Below are 19,574 nucleotides of genomic sequence, written 5' to 3' on the forward strand. Positions count from 1 at the left end.
ACAACACCTGGGAATGCTCCTGATGAGGTGGCGGATGGTCTCCTGAGGGATCTCCTCCCAGACCTGGACTAAAGCATCCGTTTTACATGACACATTTCCACCTCTCTTTATCCCTTAGAATTAAATAGGCTGTTTTTATGCTACTGTGCCTTTAAGAGTGACATATTTAAATGAGCTCTGTTCTGATTGGGTGCCATCATTAAAAAAAACAGTCCAGGCTGTAACACTCCTTATAACTTCAGCCCAAATCTGCTGGAGGCTGAACAGGCAGTTATATGTAAATGTGTGGGCTGGGGACTGAACAGGACGCTTTCAACTTACTCAGTGTTTTTACACTCCATAAAACTTTTTTCAGTTTTCCACAATATGGGCCCTTTACAATGTAAAGTACAGAAACTACTCAGAACAAAAAGACAATAGACAAAAATGTCTTACTCATATTGTAGGTTTAGCACCTTTTATAAACATGTATTTACATATTTTCAAAGTAAAAATACACATATGTACACTGTATAAAGTGTTTTGTGCAAAGGGAGGGTCAGCATTTGTACTGGCTGGCACCAAGACCTGAAAGGTCCACTGGAGCATGGTGTTCTCTTCAGAATAGCCCTGTGCTTTTGCCCGAAGCCACATTGCAGCAGATTTATAAACCGTTTTCAACATTATAATGATGTTGGTGCTGCAATCAGGGCGATTTCATAGCATAATGTGCCACAAAATCAGCTGGCAATAACAGGTATGAAGGTACAACCTACTGCAACAACATTTGGCATGAGCATGATACAGTTCCAGAAACTTGTCTGGGAAAACTGAACATTAGCAAAAGCCAGACTGTAAGGTAGGAGGGAAGGGACGCTTCTGGCTATGTCTGGCCCCAGGCAACATCAGCTCTGCTGCTACACAACCAAACCTCATGAGCAAAGACATTGCAAATACACACAAAATGACAACAACAACAATAATAACAATAATAATAATAATAATGTAATTAAAATTATCAATAGTGGCAACAGCTACAGTCAGTGCTGATAATCCTAAACCTCAGTATATATCAAAGTTGTCAGGCAAGTCTACAAGTGTAGTTTCTTAACTTTTTATAGTTAAGCAGTTTGATAGCACAGAAAAACGATGCTGCCAGTTTCATGTGTTGCAATTGCTTACTAGTGGTTTTTAAGACATTTATGGCATGGATAATAACCATCAATACACTAATTCAAACCATTCATTGACACTTTATAAGGGCAGCCCAGGTATTTTGATATTTCAATATTACCACAAAGTAACACTGAAGGCTCTGAGGTAATGCAGTGTCTTCTGATGCTGCAAGACTGGACTACAGAAACAAACATTGAGAAAACCTGTTGTCATAAAACCAATACAACTAAAACAGTGTCATCACTGCTCACTATGAGGGCAGGTTTGTACAGTGTTTATGATTTGATGTGATGGATCATTCCTGGAAACAAACTGCTGATACTTTGGATAATCTCAGCTCCCTCAGAACTAATCAGCACTTTCAGGCCCAGAAGCTCTAATCTGTGAATGCAGACCTAAAAATAAGCAAGTTAAGCATCAGCTCAACCTTACCTTAGTATAATTAAATATATGCAACACACTGTTTTAACATAAGGGCGGCACGGTGGCGTGGTGGTGCTGTCGCCTCACAGCGAGGAGGGCCTGGGTTCGATTCCCCGGCCGGGTGACCGGGGTCCTCTCTGTGTGGAGTTTGCATGTTCTCCCCGTGTCTGCGTGGGTTTCCTCCGGGTTCTCCGGTTTCCTCCCACAGTCCAAAGACATGCAGTCAGGCCAATTGGACATGCTAAATTGCCCCTAGGTGTGAGTGAGTGTGTGAGTGTCTGTCTGTCTGCCCTGCGATGGACTGGCGACCTGTCCAGGGTGTATCCTGCCTTCCGCCCGAAGACTGCTGGGATAGGCTCCAGCATCCCCCCGCGACCCTGGCGGAGAAGCGGCTTAGAAAATGGATGGATGTTTTAACATAAAACAACAAACAAACAAAAATCCAATATAAAGTCTTGGTACAAATGCACACTTGCTGTTAGAGCAGAGCCAGCAGCATGGAAATATTGATTGGCAGTTCGAGACGTTCCTCTGTGTAAGGCATAGCTCTGACCTTCTCAGGTGGGGAGATCAGAAAAGCTACAGGACCTACACGCTGTTCTACACAAGTAGCACAGAGAACACCACCCTCTTCCACACTGTCCATCTAGAACAGAAACAGAAACAGCATTTGCATTGACGAAGTCACCTACAGGAGAGTCTATGGGAGAGCAGTACAAACACACGACGACAACTCCTGGGCTGTTTCAAGTAGCAGAAACTTACATGTCTGACGGGGACTTTGCACATGCTGAGGGGTGAGTCCTTGGTGATGTGGTTGGGGCATTCTCTGGTATTGCATTTGAGAGACACGTCCTTATTCAAAAGAGTACTGCTCAGCTCAGACCTCAGGAAGTACTCCTACAGCCAAAGAAACAATGCATTTTGCTCAAAGGTTCCAGATGGCCTTGATTAGATCAGTCTGAGATGCACTGTTCAATTATTTATTTATTTATTTTATCAGCATAAGGGAAAAAGCATTTAAGAGAAAATGACTGAACAGCCTCAACAACTAAATATGATATCAATGTATGCAGTATTTACCACATCCACTCTTTGCCTTTATTACAGCTTCCATTTCAGTTTTCCCAGAAAGCTGCAGCAACCCCCCCCCCCCCCTAAAGTTCAGTCTTAGAAATTGGTTGCTTTTTCTGCTTTTCACAATCCAAGCAATCCCAACACATTCAATGATGTTGAGATCTGGGCTCTGGGGTGGGTGGTCAGTCCATTGTTCTGAGAACACCAGCAGCATCTTTTCCCCCTTTTTCATAAATTGTTTCTTTTTTAGAAAAAGCTTCTTAACAGCCACACATCCTTTCAGACCCACAGCACTCAGTTGTATTCTCACGGTGTGAATGTTTTTTTTTTTTAGATCTAACAGAAACGTGGACCTTAAATTCTCTCCTCTCTCTCAAAGATGAAAGCTTTAAGTGCTGTTTATCTGACGAGGACCGTTTTGGTGGTCTACCAGGTCTTGCACCGCTGTTAGTCTCATTTTCTCTGTAGCTTTTAAGATTTTTTTGAATTCCAGTTTTGGAAACACCTGTTTGTTCACTTTGGCTTCACCCATCCTTAAGCAAGTGGATTCCCTTTCATTCAATCTAATACTCCAAAGTAATACTCAGCAAGTGAAATGAAAAAAGTACTCACTCCTGCAAGAGTGAGGATGTTGCAGATACTCTTGGTGATGTACAGTGCTCTCCTGGCTCGTGTCACAGCCACATACAGCAGGTTCCACTCATCAGCATCAACGTTCCTTATTCCTAGAAAGAGACAGAGTCACTATACGGCATACTGGGGAGATCATCTATGCACTACCCACACTGTGCAGATTCTCCAGGCTGCACATGGACTAACTGGCGCAAGTCAAAGGAAACAATTTTCTATTTCCACTGTTCTCGTCACGGAATGACTGCTAAAATACAAAGATGCTACAGTCTGCCCGTGCCTAAACCTGCTTTTGACAGTTAAAGGGGAATCTAGATTTATAGTCAAGTACATATGGACAGCAGTGACAGAGAATGAGAACATAAACTCTTCACAACAGCTCAGTTTTGGTTGTTTCACTCACTAAATCACTTCAAATCTACAATTTAGCGACTATAATAAATGCTTTTTTACGATGCAACACTCATTCCAGCTGTAGTGGTTTAAGGCACATCCCATAGCTAAAGCACGGATTTGCAACAATACCAACCTGGGCTTATGTTCATTCTTTGTAGGTTGTGTCGGGAACAGGGCACTTTCACAAAGTCATCCGTCACAACCACCGTGTCAAACTCCAAGCCCTTGGATTTATGCACTGTTCCCAGGATGTAATCTATAACGCCAAGTCAGAAAGTGAGATGTTGGTCAGAAGAGAGACAACTACTGAGCTTGTGAGGACCTGAATGGCACTTTTTTCTACAATTTCATTCAATAATAATGCAACTGAATCACAATCTGACCTATTGATTGATGTATTTTGCCACACCTAATAATTACCATTCATTTAACATTCATTATCTACTTCTCTCTCTCTCAGACCTGCAGTGTCTGGGCTCCTTTGGGCGCAGTTGTAGATGCGTTCCACCAGCTCAGGTATGCGTGCGTTGTATTTCTCCACCACAGAGAGCTTGGCTTCCAGCTCACGGTCTTCTGTGTGTGTGGCGTACCTCTTCAGGCCTGCATAACCCCCAAGCTTCTCCTTACAGAATGAACGGATGAAAGAGTCCCTTATCCTTAGGTTATCTGTGGGTAAAGAACAAACCTAGATTTTCTAATGTTGGCACAGTAACAGATGGCAACACTTGGGGTGCATGATCAGGATCGGTCAAGACCAGAACCAGCAGAGTTTTGCTTTAAATAAGCAGTAGGCAAACAGCTGGATTTCCTATTTTAACTTTGGCTGATGTGTTCTTAATCAGGTAGCACTCGCACCATCTCTGCAAGCTTCTGCTACTCCTATACCAAAATGTCATAACATAATTAGGCATAACTCATTGTGCTAAACAGCCAGTTTCCTCCTACTTCTGATCTGGAAAATCACTTAATTCAAGTTATTTAAATGGGTGACTAATCTTTAAAATGTGATTTTGGCCCATTAAACATCAAATAAAGGTTATTTTTGTTATAACTTGGGCAAATAGAAAGTACTGTGTTCATGTGTTCAGTAGGCACACACTCTCAGAAAAAAAAGGTACGAAACTGTCACTGGGGCAGTACCCTCAGAAATCTCGCAAGAGTATATGTTGTTTTACTCCACAAATAAAGTCACACACTGCTAAATACTGTGTTGTTTAGCCGAATGCTCAGATGAGCTTTATTGGAGCTTCTAAGAGTAGATTTAAAGTATCACTGACCCCTCATACGCTTGACTTCCGGTTGCATTAGAATCCAGATATCCAGGATTTTTCTCAGGCCAAAATTTTCAACACCCTGAAACATAAGGACTAGATTATAATGAAAATGTGACAGAAATGCAACCATTGCTGCATTTTTTGTAAACATGACTACTTGCCTCCTATAGAGGAGCCATAGCAGTCCCAAAGCGATGTTTTTAGGTTTAAAGACTAGGAAACCCCCCTTCAGATGATGTATCTTTAAGGTAGAAGAAACTTTTGAAAAACTATAATTGCTTTAGGTCAGATACATGAGCACAGTCTGTTTGAATCGTCTTCACCCACTAGCTGGCGATTGCAGAAGGAAGCCAGATATCAAACGTTTCTGCTACGAAACCAAATATCACTTCTGTATTTTTTAGCCTCTACATTACCAGATTTACTCATCGTCGTAGCGAGGGTTCCCAATAGTTGTATGATGTATCTGCATAATGCATGCTGGGTATTGTAGTGAGAGAAGACGACGAAAACACAAAACAGATATAAAATGATGAGGCTGAGGGATGAAATGCTGTAATACTAAACACTGTACAACATGATAAAATACACTATATTGCCAAAAGTATTCACTCTCCCATCCAAATCATTGATTTCAGGTCTTCCCATCACTTCCATGGCCACAGGTGTATAAAACAAAGCACCTAGCCCTGCAGACTGCTTCCACAAACATCAGTGAAAGAATGGGTCGCTCTCAGGAGCTCAGGGAATTCCAGCGTGGTACTGTGATAGGATGCCACCTGTGCAACCTGTGCAAGTCCAGTTGTGAAATTTCCTCACTACTAAATATTCCACAGGGAACGATAGCAACTCAGCCATGAAGTGGTCGGCCACATAAAATGACAGTGGATGCTGAGGCACATAGTGCGCAGAGGTCGCCAACCTTCTGCAGAATCAATCACTACAGACCTCCAAATTTCCTCACAAATGCGCTTCTGGAAGAACGGTCAAAAATTCCCATAAACACACTCCTAAACCTTGTGGAAAGCCTTCCCAGAAGAGGTGGAGCAGTTATAACTGCAAAGGGTGGGCCAACATCATATTAAACCCTATGGATTAAGAATGAGATGTGACTCAAACTCATATGCATGTGAAGGCAGACGTGTGAATACTTTTGGCAATATAGTGTAGATCAGATGCTAGTTTTAGCCCAGAACTGCCCTTAAAATCTACGTAACTCTTCAAATGTAGATCTGTCTGTTTTCTCAGCAGAACAGACAGTTTTACATTCATGTGTGTTTGATGACTCACCCCAACGATGTGGATCTTGCAGCTGGAGTTGGCGTCAGTTAGACGCACTGCTTCACTGAACACGGTCACGTTACAGCGACACAAAATGGCCACCTTCCCTCTATCCTGCGTCGTGGCCTGCTTTATAGACTCCAGCGTCTCCCTGTCCTCTCCTCTCACACTGCCTAAAGAAATACACACACAGAACCAGAAGGTATCACAGACTCACTGTCATTCCTAAAGAACCCACACATACATGTCAAAACGATAGTTGCGTTCCAAATCTAGGCTGCAGTCTAGGTGGGCTGCATTTCTAGTCTGCTGCATCATCAAAGGCGGTCATCAAAATTTTCAGTCGCTCCCAAAATCCTTTACACAGACATCTGAGAAAACTGAAGCAAGTTAATGAAAAGCGCTAACAAATGGAAACACCCCAGATTAAACTGTCGTGTAATTTTTACTATACATTGTTAATAAGGGCCAGTAAAAGGTATAACATAGTAGAAAATACAGCACATTAACTCCTTAATATGTGTTTAGGAGCTGAACTGCACTTGCTAACAGTTAAACAGTTTTTTGCTTGCAGTACAGCATTTTTTATAAACAAATTAATTCTGCTTGCCAATAGGGATGGGTGATATGGCAAAAATATATCATGATAACGATACACAATGTATTACAATATTCTGACAAAGACAAAAGGCACAAGTAGTGCTACCTTTAAAAAATTATGAGTACAATGATTTTATTCCATGTTTTACATACTGCCCTGCATTTATGACATGCACAGAAAAGTACAGTGATAAAATCTACACTAACGATAATAATTCTAAATAAATAAATAAAACTTCATAGCGCTCACCTCTACTTGCCAGTTCAACAGTACTGTCCCCATCACTGTTCCACTCCAGTGATGTGACAAAGCAGACTGTTCTGTTTTGCGTTATATTACATATAAAAAAAGGAGCCTTCATAGAACAATGCTACCGACGACCCACCTTCCTCAGCTGCAGCCTAGCGTTTGGAATGCAGCTCATCTTACAGTAAACCTACCATCCTGGTGTCCACCAACCAAATTCTTCTTCACTTTTTTGCAAACATCCAGTATTGTGGCTCCGATGTAAGCAATCTCAGAGCCAAACCTGAAACTCTACGAAAGATAAAGACAAATAAATAAACATGTTCAAAAGAAGTCAAGTACACCACAATATACAGGGATAAAGCCAAGTTATGCCTGTGCCACAGTCTGAATCATATTCTCCAATAAAAGGAAAATATAGTCCAGTGCTAATTTTACTCCCTGTATTGGAAACTCAGACCCTTATTGTTTAGTAAAAGCCATTTAGTTTAATATTTAGCCCCCACTAGTAACACAAGTCGGTGTCACTTTTAAATGTCTTTGTTGTCAGAACAAAACCCCACAAAATCTCCAGTTTTGTTTTTCAGTTTTTGGCATAATTTCAAAATGCCTGATGTCCTTTATATTGCGGGTAAAGTTCATGCGGAATAGACTAAAAGAGTGGCCCAAAATTACATGGAAAAAAGTCTGGTTCCATTGATTTACATTAAAAGTAAAGTATGTTTTTTCCTTCTCCTGTAGAGTTGACATTATGGAGATACAAGGTTTTGTATAGAGCAGCGATATATGTGTGGGTGTATTTACCTGTGTTAGGTAGTAAAGGTGTGTGTGTGGAACAGTATACAAAGCATTGACAGCTCCTCTGAAAGTGTAAATCTGCTGATGGGGATCGCCAACCAGGATCTTTCCGCAGCGCTGAGAGAGCATTATGTCCATGATGACTGAAAACAAACACACACACACACGGTGCACAGCAATTATTGACAATGGTAAACACACCTAACTGTCTGAAACCACAGAGCAGCACAGAAAGAGCAGAGTGGAACAGTGGATCATGCACCTGGAGTGCAGTCCTGAGCCTCGTCAATGAAGATGACATCATAGCCTTTCAGCACAGGCCTCTGCATCTGCCACAGTTTGAGGTAACCTGCAGACATGACCTCATGTTACAAAAAGCAGTAACAAGCACAGTGAGGAGTGAGGGGTGTACTCGATTTTCACCAGCATGTATGAACCTTTGTGTACTAAAAATGCATGAATTCAGTTCACTTACCATCATGGGTCATGTGGTACGCCATTTCCCTGGTGGGCTCCATCTGTACCATTTTGTCCCAGATGTCTTGTGCATCACCAGCAAACAACTGGAAAGAGGCAGACAGCACTATATATTATAAATGCTGTAGGTGTGTAGTGGTGGTCCTGACTCACTTCATGCCCTCGGTGGCATTTTACTTGCCACAACCACCCACCTAGTCAAATTTCCACATATCCTACTGTCTGAAGAAAATACAAAGCATTGCATGTACAGCAGTGTCCCAGTGGATGTGATGAGTTGTAAAATTCTGAAAACATTTTATGGTTTCCCACAGCTATAGCTGAATTCCACAGCCTCCATTCAGAGGCATGTGAGTGGGCACCCCGGTTGGCCACTCCACTGAAGCTGGGGGTAGATAGGTCACTGGGTTGTTCTGTCTGGGTAAATAATGTGTGAAGCATGTGATTTTCAGATTTTGAAAGCGTGTCACATTTAAAGAACTGCTTGAAGAGCATAATGAAGCCATGCTGTGAGATCTGTACGTACCTTGTGTACCTAAAACAACTACTACCCTACACTCTAACCAGCACTGGTCAACATAGAAATGTGTACTGTAGTGGTCAGGACTGGGATATTGTTTCTTTTTGCTGGACTGCAGCCAGCCTACGAGTCTATGTGAGGGACTGAGTGAGAGAGGGACTGAGCTGTACACATTTAAAAAGACAATAAGGGTTCTTTAGTTAAGAAAATGTTTCTATGTCGAACCACGAACACTTAAAGAACCCTCTGCATGATTAACGGGTTCTTTGCATCATTAAATAGTTCTTCTTTAGATTGATGGAGAATGTTCTGTAGATGGTACTATACAGAACTTTTTTGGAATATGGTTCAGTATAACACCAAAAAGGGTTCTTCTACTGTTACAAGACAGACATTGTACACTTTTAAAAAAAGATGGTTCTTTAGTAAGAACCTCCATGTAGAACCATTAACACTCAAATAACTCTTTGTATGATTAACAGGTTCTCTGCATCATGAAAGGGTTCTTCAGATTGAGGGAGAATATGCTATAGATGGTTCAATAGAACCTTTTTGAAAAGAGTTCTATATAGCACCAAAAAGAATTCTTCTATTGTTATGATGTCAAGTTTGTAACAACAGAAGAACCCTTTTAGTGCTTTAAAGAATGTGTTTCAAAAGCATTCTATATAGAACCATCTACAGCACATTCTTCATTAATCTGAAGAACCTCATAATGCAAAAAACCCTTTACTCATGCAAACGGTTCTTTGAGTGTTTATGGTTCTACACCGACAATGTTCATTACTAAAGAAAACTCTATCAACTTTGTGCAACAACTGAAGAACGCTGTTTGGTGCTATATAGAACCATATTCCAAAATCTACAGCACATTCTCCATCAATCTAAAAAAGAACTATTTAATGATGCAAAGAACCCTTTAATCATGCAAAGGGTTCTTGAGTATTCCTAGTTCTATACAGAACCGTTTTCAATACTAAAGAACCATCATTTTTAAGAGTGTAATGTTACCAGAGACAAACATCAGGTACTACACACCATTAAAAACCCTCCCAACGTCATCAATACAAGGCTAACAAATATAGTAAGAAAGCAGAAAGGCATTAATTGAAAGATCATGGATCTTAAAGTAACAATGACAACAGGCCAATCCGTTGGAATTTTTCTTTTATCTTGCTCTATACGCAGCCTTATCTAGCCATTTAGCTATTAACTGTTCAAGGTAAAGACACACACCAAGCACTAGTACATGACCAACATGTGTACCAGAATGTAAACTGGAAAAATATCTGATGTGTCGTTCACTAGTTTCTAGAACAAGCACTTTGTAAAAGTTATATTGATTTACAAATATAAGTTACGTTTGCTCATATTTTTACACTCTCAAGAGTTTACTTCTCAAGATTCAGAGTAACTGTAGACATTGTGTGAATCAGCACTTTGTAAAGAGTTAACCAAGTTTATACCCTGAGAGCAAGAGGATAGTTGGCCAACTGTTGGCCAGCTGATGGCAAAGCTGGTGGTCCACTAGTGCTCTGCTCAGCATTTTCCGTGTGGCCCACTGGTGGTTAAGTAGTGTCAGACAAAATTCCACTTATCATCACTCATTTTCCATCCATGGTCCAATTTACGTATTTTTCCTTCCTTCATTCCTTTAGCTCTATTTTGCAATCTGGTTAAGTACCTCATTTTAATCTGGCACAGTGTCAGCAACAATGTTTTCTATAAAATGATTTTTTTAGGCTTAGTTAATATTTTTTCTCTCTCAGTTTCCTGTAATATGTGTCTAATATTTGACTATTTTATAAAATAAAAGGCTCTATGCATTTAAAATCTGTTTGAGGAGATTAAAAACTAGTTAGAGCTTGTAAGCAGGACAGGAATCTGAGTGGTCTGAGGGTGGACCAGCAGTGGCAAAAAAGCAAAAAAGGGTTCACCAAATTTATATGAGCCAGCTCTAATGCTAGTCATTAGTTGTTTTTGCTCTTATTTTATGCTCAAGGTTCAGACTAACTGTAGATATTGTGTGAATCAGCATTTTGTGAACAGTTTATTACGTTAATTTCAGCCAGTTGTAACATTACAATGTTAGTGCTATTAGCATATATACTAGCAGTTGTTACTAGATATGTTAATGTTACTATTCTAACAACAGTCCGTTATAATTAAGACTTAGCTGGAGAGCATGTTATATCTGTCTTTATTATTCATTCAAGACAGCAGCAGATACATCATGTCAGAATTATTACATGAATCAAACAAATCCATGAAGTCCAACATGGGATTTATCCACTACTGCTCCTTTTGCCAGAACTGGATCAGTGTTCCTAGTCATGAATTTGTAGACTATTCTGTAGCACAGGGACTGGAACGTCACTTCTATCATAACAAGAGTCCTGTATAAATGCACTGTTTAAATAAGGAACACTTACTGAACGTCATACTTTACATTTTACATTTACAGCATTTTGCTGACGCTCTTATCCAGAGCGACTCTTATTGGTATAGCGTAGGGTGCTTGACCTGGTCGGGGATTGAACCCCAGTCTACAGTGTAGAAGGCAAAGGTGTTAACCACTGCACTACACCAACCTAACCACTGCACTACACCAACCTTAATAACAATACTAATAATTTTATTATAATATACTGTTATGTTGAAGTTAAGCTAGCTAATATCTGGACCAGGCGTGTCCAATCTTATCTGCAAATGGACAGTGTGGCTGCAGGTTTCCAAAAAGGCTGAAGCTTACCTGATTCTACTTGTTTAATCAGTTGGTCTTAGTCTTCAAACATTTCATCAGGTGACCTCCTGCTTTGTTGGAACGAAATCCTGCAGCCACACCAGTCTTTTGCAGACCAGACTAGACGCCACTGGTCTATGCAAATATTTGTCAGTGCCTCCCCCTTGCCTTAAACCCTGTGTCTACAGGTGAAGGTCTTTGCATTACCCTTTTTTTGGCTTCATCGGGTCGCTCGTCGCGGCCATTGGTATTCCTGTACACGCTCGGGACATGCTGGGTGTCGATGTATGTATCTGTGGAGGCGCAGAAATTGTTGATAGTTTGCGTCACCACCTTGGCATTGACGAAGCCGCCGCGACCCTCGGGCAGCTTCCAGGCCACCGTGAACGGCTGCACGTTATTGCACAGCTTGCCCAGCTTCCTGTATCTGGGGGTAATCACAATCTCTCATCAATGTGGACTTGGTAACTACCATTGGTTACCATTAGGTTCACCAGAGCTGGGAAGATTTAGTTTTACAAATTTATTTTGGAAATGAGTGAATTCGATATAGACTATATAGACGTCTACAGGAAGCTATTCAGACTGACCTGTGTCCAATAGCTTTATAGGCCATCGAGTGAATTGTCCTGCATTCTACATTGCAAGGGAAACTGCTGTTGGCCTGCGTCGCCACTGATTTGTTGAAGGAAACGTAGAGAAAGCGCAGGTCTGACCTTTGCTGGGCGTACTTCACCAGTGTGGTTGTCTTTCCAGTGCCTGGGACAAATAACAACACTTCAACAAGCAAGACTAGCTTTCTGTCACTTATAGGCAATGCCTCAGTTTGTTAAGCAGAACTGGCCCTGGATGAATGCTGTTATTAAAGAGCTATAACTACTTATTATTTTATCCTTTTTCATGTTAGTAACGTCTGTGCTTGTTTGTATGGTAACGCGTGAGAATCAGCACTGCAAACATTAAAAACAGGGATCTTAGTACCTAGTGTAGTTGACTTTGTGGCAAGATTTTAAAATGGTAATTGTCAGGCAGACCAGTAATCATACATAAACAGCTAGCACAGACATAAAATGAGCCCAGTAAGTGGTGATTAACCATACAAATATAGCTTGAACTGCAGAGTTCTTACCAGCAAAAGCCATGATTTTGACAGTGTGGTCTCTCTGGATATCATGATTGAGGACCTGCTGCTGTTCGTGAGTGACTTGAAACTGCTTCTCTCTGAGTGTGGAGAGAGCACGCAATAAAGATTACACTTTCACAGTATGCACAGCGCTAATTGGTGTATATAAGCTTGCATTACTTATTAACCGCCTTAGCCCTGTACCTGCAACACAAAACTCTAGATGCAAACTTTGAGTACATTAGATTTGAGGCTCAATCATCACATTAATTGTCCCTACCTGCCATCTCCAGGACTCAGAGGCGGTGATGCATTCTCAATCAGGTGCAGCACATAGAAAATATTGTAATGCCACCTTAGAGAAGGACAAGACAGAAGAGAACCTATTGTTAAGAGTCTCTCTTGTCCTATAAATAAAGCCTCATGGATTCTCACAAAGTGCTACACAACAAACAATAAAGTCATTCACAGAATGGTCATTACATGACGATCACCTAACTTGAGTGCATATAACCACTCTTGCTTTAAACATCATTGTTTAACACATTGCTTTCACACAGTCACTCAGGTGTACATTTTTCACCCCTCTACGGAAGATCTCACCTGTTACTGATGGTTATGTTAGTATCCCTCATTGCAAGTAGAAGGGTGGCTACTGCCCAGAGGTACTCAGAGACCCCACCTGGGGTCAGGAGACATCCAGAAGTACGTAAGCGAGCCACGAGGTCCAGGATATCCTTCACCCCATCTGCCAGGATCAGCATCAGGGCCATGAGAGACCATGGGTTTGGTTCCTGCAGCACATGAACATTTTCTGTGAATCATTTGCTTAAGTTTGTCTGAAATGCAAACCTTATTTTCAAGAAGCTGGGTCAGCATGTGAAACAGAAAACAGTCCACTTTGACCACTATTTAAACAAAAACAACAAAGGACATGATATTTAATGTTTTACCTTATTAACTGCATCATTTTTTTGTAAATACACACTCATTCTGAAACTGATGTCTGCAGCATGTTACAAAAAAGCTGGCACAGAGGCAATTTAAGACTACAAATGTGAAATGTAAAAAAAAAAACAACACCTTTAACAGGTGAAGCAATCATGGAGCATCAAGCATGGGTAGTCCTTGCTGAACAACAAGGATGACTTTGCCAAAAATGCTTCAGCAAATAAGATTAAGATTAGGTTTAAGTCCTTATTAGTCCCACAACAGGGAAATTTCACCTCCACATTTCCACACACACTAGGGGGCATTGACCACACTTGCCCGGAGAGGTGGGCAGCCCTATCTACAGTGCCTGGGGAGCAGTTGGGGATTCAGTCATGTACTGCCAGAGTGAACTGGCGACATGACAGTTTAAGAGTAATGTTACCCAATGAGTGATTGCAAGGATTTTAGCCATTTCACCCTCTGCGGTGCACAGCATCACCAACATCACTGTATCCACAAGTAAAAGTTAAGACTGTGCTATTTCTACATCTTCTAGGCGACATCCATATTTTACTTCAACATGACGATGGCAATCCGCATCTTGCACGTGTTACAACAGCATGGCTGCATAATCAGAGAGTGTGGGTGCTAGACTAGCCTGCCTGCAGTGTAGAACTGTCTCCCACTGAAAACATGAGCATATAATGAAGTACACAACTATGGAAGTCCCACTTGGCAGCACAGATGAAGACTTGTATTACAGAAAACTGACAAAACAATTACTTCCAAACTGGATCAGTTGGTGTCTTCAGCCGTTAAACTATTACAGTGTTGTTAAATGGAAAGCTGATATAACCCAATGATGTTCCTGCCCCAACTTCTTTGGAATATGTATCAGGAATCAAACATGGAATGAATGTATACTTAAAAATAAATAAATGAATACACACACACACACACACACACACATAAACAAAGTTCATAAGGTAAAACATTAAATACTGTGCTTTTTGCACATAAATTTAAAGATAACTCACTAATCACTCATTTCTGTTTATATGAGCATTTCGCAACTTGTCCCAACTTTCCTAAAATTGAGGTTTGTGTCCTGTTCAGTACTACATACAGCTAGAATGTGGCCCTGAATAGTTGGACTTCACATGCATACACGTGCAACGCTCGTTATGATTATGATAATGATTTAGTTATGCTAAATTGTGCTGTTCCCCTTAGTAACCATAACATTAGCTGTGCTAAAATCCTAGTTCAAATTTGAAACAAAAATATTTACAATTATTCTATATTTCAGTAGTGTTGGGGTCAGTGATCCTATTAGAGACACCAATACATACCCCATCGATGGTTTCCATGTCTGGCAGCCTATGCTTCAGACAGGCCTCTGCCTGGGCATAGAGCCGATGGCCTTTTATGCTCAAAGAAACGTCCTTCATGTTCACCCGTCTACTGTGTTTGAACTGGGACATGTACCTGCAACAACAGCATAGGAGACTGAGGATGCAGCCACATTACATTAATGTAGTACTGTCTGGGTGTTGAACCTGACTTCTTGAGCAACCCAAGTCAAGTAGGGCCTTCACCCAGGGGTGTGGGACCACAGGTAATGATGACCCTGACTAACCAGGGCATTCCAAAAGTCTTTGAAAATTGGTCTGATTTTGGTTTTAATACTTGGCCATAATAGCAAAACATACATGACTATATTTTCCATGATAAGTTCTACTTATCTACCCTGCCTCAAAAGCAAAAGAGGGTTTATCCTCTGGACATGTGTTGAGGAGGAATAGTGGATATATTGGGCAAAGAATGTTGGAGATGGAGCTGCAGGGTAGAAGGAGAAGAGGTAGACCTCAGAGAAGGTTTATGGAAGTGAAGGTGGACATGGAGATGGTTGGTGTAAAAGTAGAGGAGGCAGTGGATAGGGCAAGATGGAGGCAGATGATCCGCTGTAGCGACCCCTAAAGGGAGCAGCCGAAAGAAGAAGAAGAAGAAGAAGTGTTTCTGTGATCAAGCAAAGTTAGCCTCAGCACTCCAGCTACACTAGTAAAACACTAGTTTCAGAGGCAGTCAGTTAGGTGAGCTCACCAAATTTGGCAGCTGGAAGGTGTTCCAACCAATGAAACATTTGTTGAGCAGTTTCAGTGAAAATGACAGTAATTACAATTAATTTTTCATTATTTTTCTTTTCAGAATTTCATTTCAGAATGGATGGATGGATAGTTAGCCTGCTAACAAATGAATCCAGCCCTGTAGTATGCTCAAAATGCCTCTTCGGTACAGTTCAGCTGTTTTCAAGCACCACTTTTTTCTTTTGACACTCAAGGTGTTCTCCTGAAAGCTCTTAAGCGCTTAAAAGCTTCTACACACTCCAAACACTTGAAACCACATTTTTTTCTCACTTTGAAAACTTCAAATCATGTGTCCCCAGGAAAAATAAGCCTAAACTACGTCATGAACCGCGAGCATGAAAGAGTCGGCTTTAATAGGTTACAGTTGCTGGGTTTCAAAGATTCTCTGAGAGGCGTTAAGAGCCTTACCTCACCATGTTCAGCACACACAGATCATCAGTTTTAATGATGCCGTTTTCATTAAGGAGGGCCTTGACTTCCTTCACTGCTTCCTCTTCCCACTTCTCATATCTGTAGTACAACTTCTTCCATGGCATAAACTACACCAGAAAAACAGACCTATTGTGAGATGCAGACAAAACCAGCCAAGACTAGGAATCACAGTATTTTTTAGCTAAAAAGAAATGGTCTGATCTAAACTTCAAACAATTTTAGATCTAGAGTAATGAGGTAAAAGGAACACACCTGAGGATCTGTGATGATCTCTCTCCAGCGATGGCAAACCAGACTGACATGGCGGTAGAGGTCATCTGCTGGGAGGTGAGCAAAAATAACACTGAGTATCTCTTCTGGCAGGTCCTGAAACTGACCCTGGGGCACATCCAGACCCCCGTTCACTCCCAACAGCCCGTAGTGAATGTCAGGGAGGCTGTCCACATGGTAATCTTCATCCTCTTCTTCCTCCTTCTTCACAGTAACATAAGAATGTTCTGTATTAAAGGTAGATACTGAAGGAGTTCCCCAGCTGCTACATCCCGCTATCCTCCCTTCCTCGTCCTCCTCTTTCTTTACTGAACATCCACTCATCTCAAATTCCTCATCATCCTCAAACATGTCTTCAGTAATGCCTTCCATGTAGTCTTTTGTCACTTCTTGTTCCTCATCCTCCTCTTTTGGTACGACATGTCCATTCTGTTCATCTTCTGTCTTGAGCGTAGGCTCATTTTTTCCTTTTTGGGGGCTGCTGCTGAGGACTCCAGTGGAAGCGAAGTACTCGGTAATGCCTCTCTGGTGTCTGCCATCTTCTGTCGCTTGAAAACAAAATTAGAGGCCTTAAATCGTTGTAAATGCAGTGGTATAATACAAGGCCACCACAAACATCAGAGAATTTATTTAATATCCAGTTGAAATGGCCTTTAAGTATAAGGTGATATTATTTTTAGTTTCTGGGGGGGTAAAAGCAGACAACATATACTTAACTGAAAATTACACCAGAGCTTCAACACACACATATTGTGTATATATATATATATATATATATATATATATATATATATATATATATATATATATATATATATATATATATATATATAACAAATACAATACAATATTTGTCATGGATATCACCAGTGCACTGGGCTTCAATTCACACATATCTTTTTTTTGTTCTTAAATTAGCTCTTGAGAAAGGTCCTAAGAAAAAGTCTACATCAGATTTGTGATGTGTGATTAAACCGCAGGACTGTTCACACCTGTGTTTCTTTCCTGCTCCCGAAACACCTGACTCAAATAACCAGCTTATTACCAAACCTCTCCTGTGTGCTAGACAGTGGTACACAAGGACAAGGACTGAGAGCCACAGCAGGGAAAACACGGCGACTGTTAAATTCATACCTCTTCTTCTTCTTTTAGTGGGGGTCCTTGGTTGAAGCCCACGATACGTGTCACTAATGTGCAAGTTGACAGAGAAAGGCTCAGCGATGGACTGGCTGCCAGCTTTGCTTCGGCTCAAACCGTAACACTCTGATGCACTGAGGTGTCTGCGCTTGGCCTTCCCTAAAAATCCAGAGAAACTGTATTAATAAATACTGCAGAGTAGAGATGAGCGAATACTGAAACATCAATACATCCGACCCTGAAGCTTTACTTTAGAACCTATTCTTATTTAAAAACATAAATACCGATCAAGTGTTTAATTTTAACCAGTAACATTTACATATTATGTAGTGAAATTAAATGTGTATTTGATGCTGGTGAACTGACGGAGGGGGGGGGGTCCTAGTTCTAGGGGGTTCCTGGCCTCTTTATCCACTCCTGATGCACATATTATCCAGACAAATCTAATATTGCACTATTTTAACAATAACAGCCATAACGTCTTGAAGAGCACAATTTTATAACAATAATAATAACAAGTTAAATTTATATAGCGCCTTTCACAAACCCAAGGACGCTTTACATCATAAATAAAATAATAATAATAATTAAGACTACTTTTAGACTATTTTTAGCAGGGATATGAAGGACGACAGAGAAGAGCAATTACGAAGAGTGTAAGGTAGAGAATTCCAGAGTTTGGGGGCTGCAGCACTGAAAGATCTGCCACCTATAGTAGGAAGTCTAGTTGAGGGAACTGTGAGGAGTCCAGCATTAGAAGATCGGAGAGCACGAGAGGGACAGCATAAAGAAATGAGATCAGAAAGGAATGTCGGAGCCAGACCATGTAAAGCCTTGAAGGTAAGAAGAAAGATTTTGCACTAAACCCTAGAACTAATGGGAAGCCAATGCCACTGTTGAAGAATAGAAGTGATAGTGAGCTTGGTGGAGGTAAGAAGAACCCTGGCTGCTGAATTTTGGACGACTGATTAGTTTAACTGGACTAAATAGGTGATGCATAGGAACAGCCAGGCTCAGATCAGATCAGACCGTCTAATAATGCAAAGACTTTCAAATGTACTTTCTTGATGTCTGCATTTACTATTTCTTAATAAACAAGATAAGACAGACATATTTCAAAGAGATATTTGACTATTTATAAACGTCAGTAACGGTACATTTGCATTGCTCGGTATCGGATCGAAGCGCTAATCGGTGGTATCGCCCATCCCTACAGTGGAGACTCTGGACACACAAACAAAACAAGTGTGTTTCAAACGTTCAGAAACAGGGCTAGTAAACTATACCAATGGTCTGCTGTAGTGAACACTGACTAGTAGTTATTACCACTTGTGCTTTTTTATCTGCTGTACTGAAAACCAACTGCAGGCTCTTGCTACTGCTAACTTACTGCCGCGGCTACCAGAGAAACTGCTGGCACCTTTCACAGCGGACTCCATTGTGGAATAAACGAGTCCACTTGTCGAAGGAAGTCTCGAGATTTAATGCCCTGAAAACACCACCATGTTGTCCCACTTCTCCTTTGAACCAAAAGCCAAACAACCGCGAAGTTAAATGACCATGTAAACCCTGTCCAGTGATCTTCTACCACGGCGATAGTATCGCTTTGAAAACTTCCGGACCAGTGGCTCCGCTCCTTTCATAATAAAAGTCGTGTTTACATTATTTTAAAAAACAAATACGGAATTCAGTTTCAGTGACGCGGCACGGCGTAACACAGTAAGACGTATTAGACATCGAAGCAACGTCTTATTTTCTATTGTTTGCTCTCTTTATATCCTGCGCTGTCCTTATTTGTTCTCCTTCGCAGGAGAGAAGGCGCTAGATGGCGGTAACGTCTTTTCAGCCATAGAGAAGCCAAGGAAAGCTCTGTGGGTTGTGCAGAGACCTGGCTACTCTTGTTATGTTACA

General features: G+C 41.0%; 1 protein-coding gene across 2 annotated transcripts; it reads right to left on the reverse strand.

Moving 5' to 3' along the window:
- Positions 1-1,899: 1,899 nt before the first annotated feature.
- Positions 1,900-19,282, reverse strand: fbxo18 (F-box DNA helicase 1). 2 transcript variants are annotated; one of them, XM_017698966.2, is made up of 21 exons: positions 19,084-19,282; positions 17,661-17,822; positions 16,509-17,074; positions 16,233-16,363; positions 15,030-15,165; positions 13,348-13,538; positions 13,025-13,099; positions 12,751-12,842; positions 12,212-12,380; positions 11,829-12,048; positions 8,357-8,444; positions 8,144-8,230; positions 7,888-8,024; positions 7,278-7,374; positions 6,246-6,409; positions 4,959-5,034; positions 4,144-4,347; positions 3,815-3,937; positions 3,268-3,380; positions 2,344-2,478; positions 1,900-2,224 (listed from the first exon to the last, which is right to left on the reverse strand). In XM_017698966.2, exons 1-21 carry the CDS (start codon positions 19,100-19,102, stop codon positions 2,057-2,059), a joined length of 3,153 nt encoding a protein of 1,050 aa, XP_017554455.1. In that variant the 5' UTR covers positions 19,103-19,282; the 3' UTR covers positions 1,900-2,056. The 2 variants fall into 2 exon arrangements, with proteins under 2 accessions (XP_017554455.1, XP_037399479.1); XM_037543582.1 differs by having other exon boundaries at positions 19,054-19,282.
- Positions 19,283-19,574: the final 292 nt, after the last annotated feature.

Source organism: Pygocentrus nattereri, chromosome 1, assembly GCF_015220715.1.
Source record: "Pygocentrus nattereri isolate fPygNat1 chromosome 1, fPygNat1.pri, whole genome shotgun sequence".
Taxonomy (NCBI): domain Eukaryota; kingdom Metazoa; phylum Chordata; class Actinopteri; order Characiformes; family Serrasalmidae; genus Pygocentrus; species Pygocentrus nattereri.